At 30.9% G+C, this 3,289-nt stretch overlaps 1 protein-coding gene across 1 annotated transcript; it reads left to right on the top strand.

Moving 5' to 3' along the window:
* Positions 1-1,092: 1,092 nt before the first annotated feature.
* On the top strand, positions 1,093-2,864 carry LOC124946275 (F-box/FBD/LRR-repeat protein At1g78750-like). The gene is made up of 3 exons (XM_047486841.1): positions 1,093-2,142; positions 2,219-2,404; positions 2,496-2,864. Exons 1-3 carry the CDS (start codon positions 1,093-1,095, stop codon positions 2,862-2,864), a joined length of 1,605 nt encoding a protein of 534 aa, XP_047342797.1.
* The last annotated feature ends 425 nt before the right edge of the window (positions 2,865-3,289 follow it).

The following is a 3,289-nucleotide window of genomic DNA, read 5'->3' as shown; positions in this document are numbered from 1 at the left end:
TAAAGAAGATTAATTTTGATTTGAAATGATGCAATAAAATATTATATAAATAAATTTAATGAAAAATAAATTAGTGGGACCATTATTTTCATAACCGATTAAGAAATAGCATTTCATACAATATAACCATACATTTATGCAAGTGTATGTATCTTTTTATAATCGTGCAAGATAGGCATGTGTGACGGTAGCTATAAGACCAAGTCATTTTTTTATGTAACGTCAAATGTTAAAATATTTGTAATCTTATATTTGATTCACTATTCAAACTCATAAATAATATGACGCCATTTATATAAAATAAGGTGGAATTAAAGAAGATATATTTTGTTTTGAAATGATGCATGAAAAAATATTTATATAAATAGATTAAAAATGATTAATTAGTAAAAATCATTAGTTCATAACTAATTAAGAACGATTAGGCTGCATATAATATACCACCAATATTAATATTATTCAAGTGCACATTTACTTGAAAGATTTTTGTGTTGGCTCAAAAGTATAAACGATTTATGTAATCTTAATACAAGACCAAGACATTTTTGTGTTGGTTGAAAGTGTAAAAGATTTATGTAATCTTATATTAGATTCACTATTCAAACTCATAAATAATATAATGACGCCATCCATATAGAAAAAATATTTATATAAATAGATTGAAAGAAAACCAATTAGTAAAAGTCATTAGTGGTGAATCTATTTAGAACGAATAGGCTATACAATCTTTCAAACAGGTATATAGACTGTCTAATCTTTCTTTCTTTTGTTTCTAATCTTGAAAACTTTTCGTTTTCCCCTTCCAAGCATGCAAAGGATAAAACTTGATAAAAGAATACTCAAAAGGACATAATAGTGAAGGTTTTAGATCCAAGATTTCTTCATCATTATTGTGTTCTTTTAGCTTAGTTATTTGCATGATTAGTCATCCTATGATTTTTATAGTCAATTATGTTCAATTACAAGTATGTTTTAGATAGTAATTATTTGACATGTCTTAACAATCTTTTAGAATGTTGATAAATAAGCCTTTTATGAGTTAATTACCTAATTCATACTTGTAATCCTTTTATGAAGCACTACTTTCTCAAGATGGTGAGAAACAACCAACCAACCAATGAAGATGGAAAAAGTGAAGAAACATCAAAACAAATTGCACGAGAAGGGGTTGACTACATAAGTCACATGCCGAGGGAAGTTATGCATCACATACTCTTATTTTTGCCTTTTGAGTATTGGATAATTTTGGGCATGGTTTCAAAACAATGGCAATATCTTATGTGTGAAACTCCAACTTTTATTCTCGATGAGAATGAAATTGTTTCAAAAATGACAAGACAAATTCGCGGTGTATTACATGAAGAGCAACCTCGAAGTGAATTGCTTGATGAGGGCAAACGAAGATTTGCAGAGTTTGTGAACCGCATTTTAATATATCACTCTGGTTGTCTCATAACCTTTACACGATTATCGCTTCAATATGAACCTAGAACAATATATTCCTTAAATGTTAACAATTGGGTTCACTTTTTGATGACAAGAGACATAGAGAAGCTTGAGTTGAAATTCTCATCAACACCAATCTTGTACTATGAACTAGAAGGTTTGGCAGTGAGGCGCACAAGAACAGCACAGACTTTTCAACTTCCTCGTCACCCTTTTGAGCCCAAATTTACAAGTTTCTTTTTGAACTTCTGCAAACTTGAAGCATCTAGATTTGGCTCTTTTATGAACTTAAAAGTTCTATATTTGACAGATGTGAAGATTCTAGACCGTTCTATTGGACAATTTGTTTCAAAATGTCCAGTCCTCGAAGATTTATACTTGGAGAGATGCTCTGTAACCGAGAGATTTTTCGTTTGTAAACAAGATCTGAAAATCAAACATTTGATCTTGCTCAATTGTATGACAGAATATTGGCAAATGTTTACGATTGACATATCTGTTCCTCAATTGATGAACCTGGTGATCATAGGAAGATATCTTATGAATTCAACCATAAGAAATGCAACCAATCTGGAAGACTGTTCAATCGACATCAATCAAGGTTTTTCAGATAATGAACAGGGAAACTTCATAGCTATGATTATGATAAATTTAAGAAGTTGCAAGACTCTAGCTTTATGTAGCTGGTGCATTCAGGTGAGTTTATAAGTTCATATTTTACTCTAACCATCATTATTTTGTTTATTAATGTTTCCTTGTTTTGTTGATAAAGGTTCTTCCATCGTGTGATATTGGATTAAGTCAACAACTGCACGGTTCATTCACGAATTTGACAAACTTAAGGTTAACTGTCGGTTATGTGAAACAAGAACTACCTAGAATAGTCCTGTTATTGCAAAGTTGTCCTTGTCTTGAGAAATTGATGTTGGACATTTATACAGCCAAAGACATCGATTGGGTATTCGCCTATCAGAATTCATAAGGCTTTTTAATTTTTCTTATTTTTACTCTAGAACTTCTAACAATCTGAATTTTCTATGATTATTCAGCTGATGATTGTTAATGACATGTTTGAGGGATATGAACCGGAAGTTTTTCATTTCGAAGAGGATAACTATCTTGAGAATCAGACTCGAGATATCCTTTGTCTGCAAAGAAGCCTCAAGGTTCTTCAAATTTACGGGTTCATGGGACGAAACCAGGAGATACATCTAGTAGAGTTCCTACTCCGAAATGCACTAGTGTTGGAGAATCTAGTCATATACAATGATTTGCCAGATGAATGTGGAACTCGAGAATCAGCCCCGAGTCTTCGTGAGTTGAACCAGCGACGCACGTTGCAAGCACTGCTGGATTTACCGAGGGCATCTTCTGTTGTTCAAGTTTCTGTGGAAAAAATCAGAGTTTTCGATGAGTAGTGAAAGAGTTATGTTTGTTTTCTTATGAATGAATGTTAGTGTTATGTTTTTAATTTGAAATTTAAAGACTAAGTCATAGCCTCATAGATCTTACCTTGCTATGATGCATTATTTGTTTATCATAAACTTATAATTAATTGCTTGTTTGGTTAGATATTACAATGTTTATTTATTTTTATGATTTTATTTTTAATTATGTTTGAGATAGATATATAGATCTTTTACCTTAAAATTGATATGTATATAGTATTATTACTCACAATTTTGCACATATATAACACAAATTAGTTATACATTTCAGAAAAATTCCACACTTATACCCCATCACTCTAATGTAGGGCATTTTTAATATAATGGAACTACCTATGATTTTAATTTCATAAATCTATTAATGATTAGAGTAAATGTTTTTATCAAGTTTGTCA

The sequence above is a fragment of the Impatiens glandulifera genome, chromosome 7, assembly GCF_907164915.1.
Source record: "Impatiens glandulifera chromosome 7, dImpGla2.1, whole genome shotgun sequence".
In the NCBI taxonomy this organism is placed as follows: Eukaryota; Viridiplantae; Streptophyta; class Magnoliopsida; order Ericales; family Balsaminaceae; genus Impatiens; species Impatiens glandulifera.
This window is presented reverse-complemented; position numbering and strand designations above follow the sequence as displayed.

Excerpts from the sequence above, each read along its gene's own strand:
- LOC124946275 (XM_047486841.1), top strand. The coding sequence starts at position 1,093 with ATGGTGAGAAACAACCAACCAACCAATGAAGATGGAAAAAGTGAAGAA. Across the intron at positions 2,143-2,218 it reads TATGTAGCTGGTGCATTCAG|GTTCTTCCATCGTGTGATAT; the intron begins GTGAGTTTATAA and ends TTGTTGATAAAG. Across the intron at positions 2,405-2,495 it reads CAGCCAAAGACATCGATTGG|CTGATGATTGTTAATGACAT; the intron begins GTATTCGCCTAT and ends ATGATTATTCAG.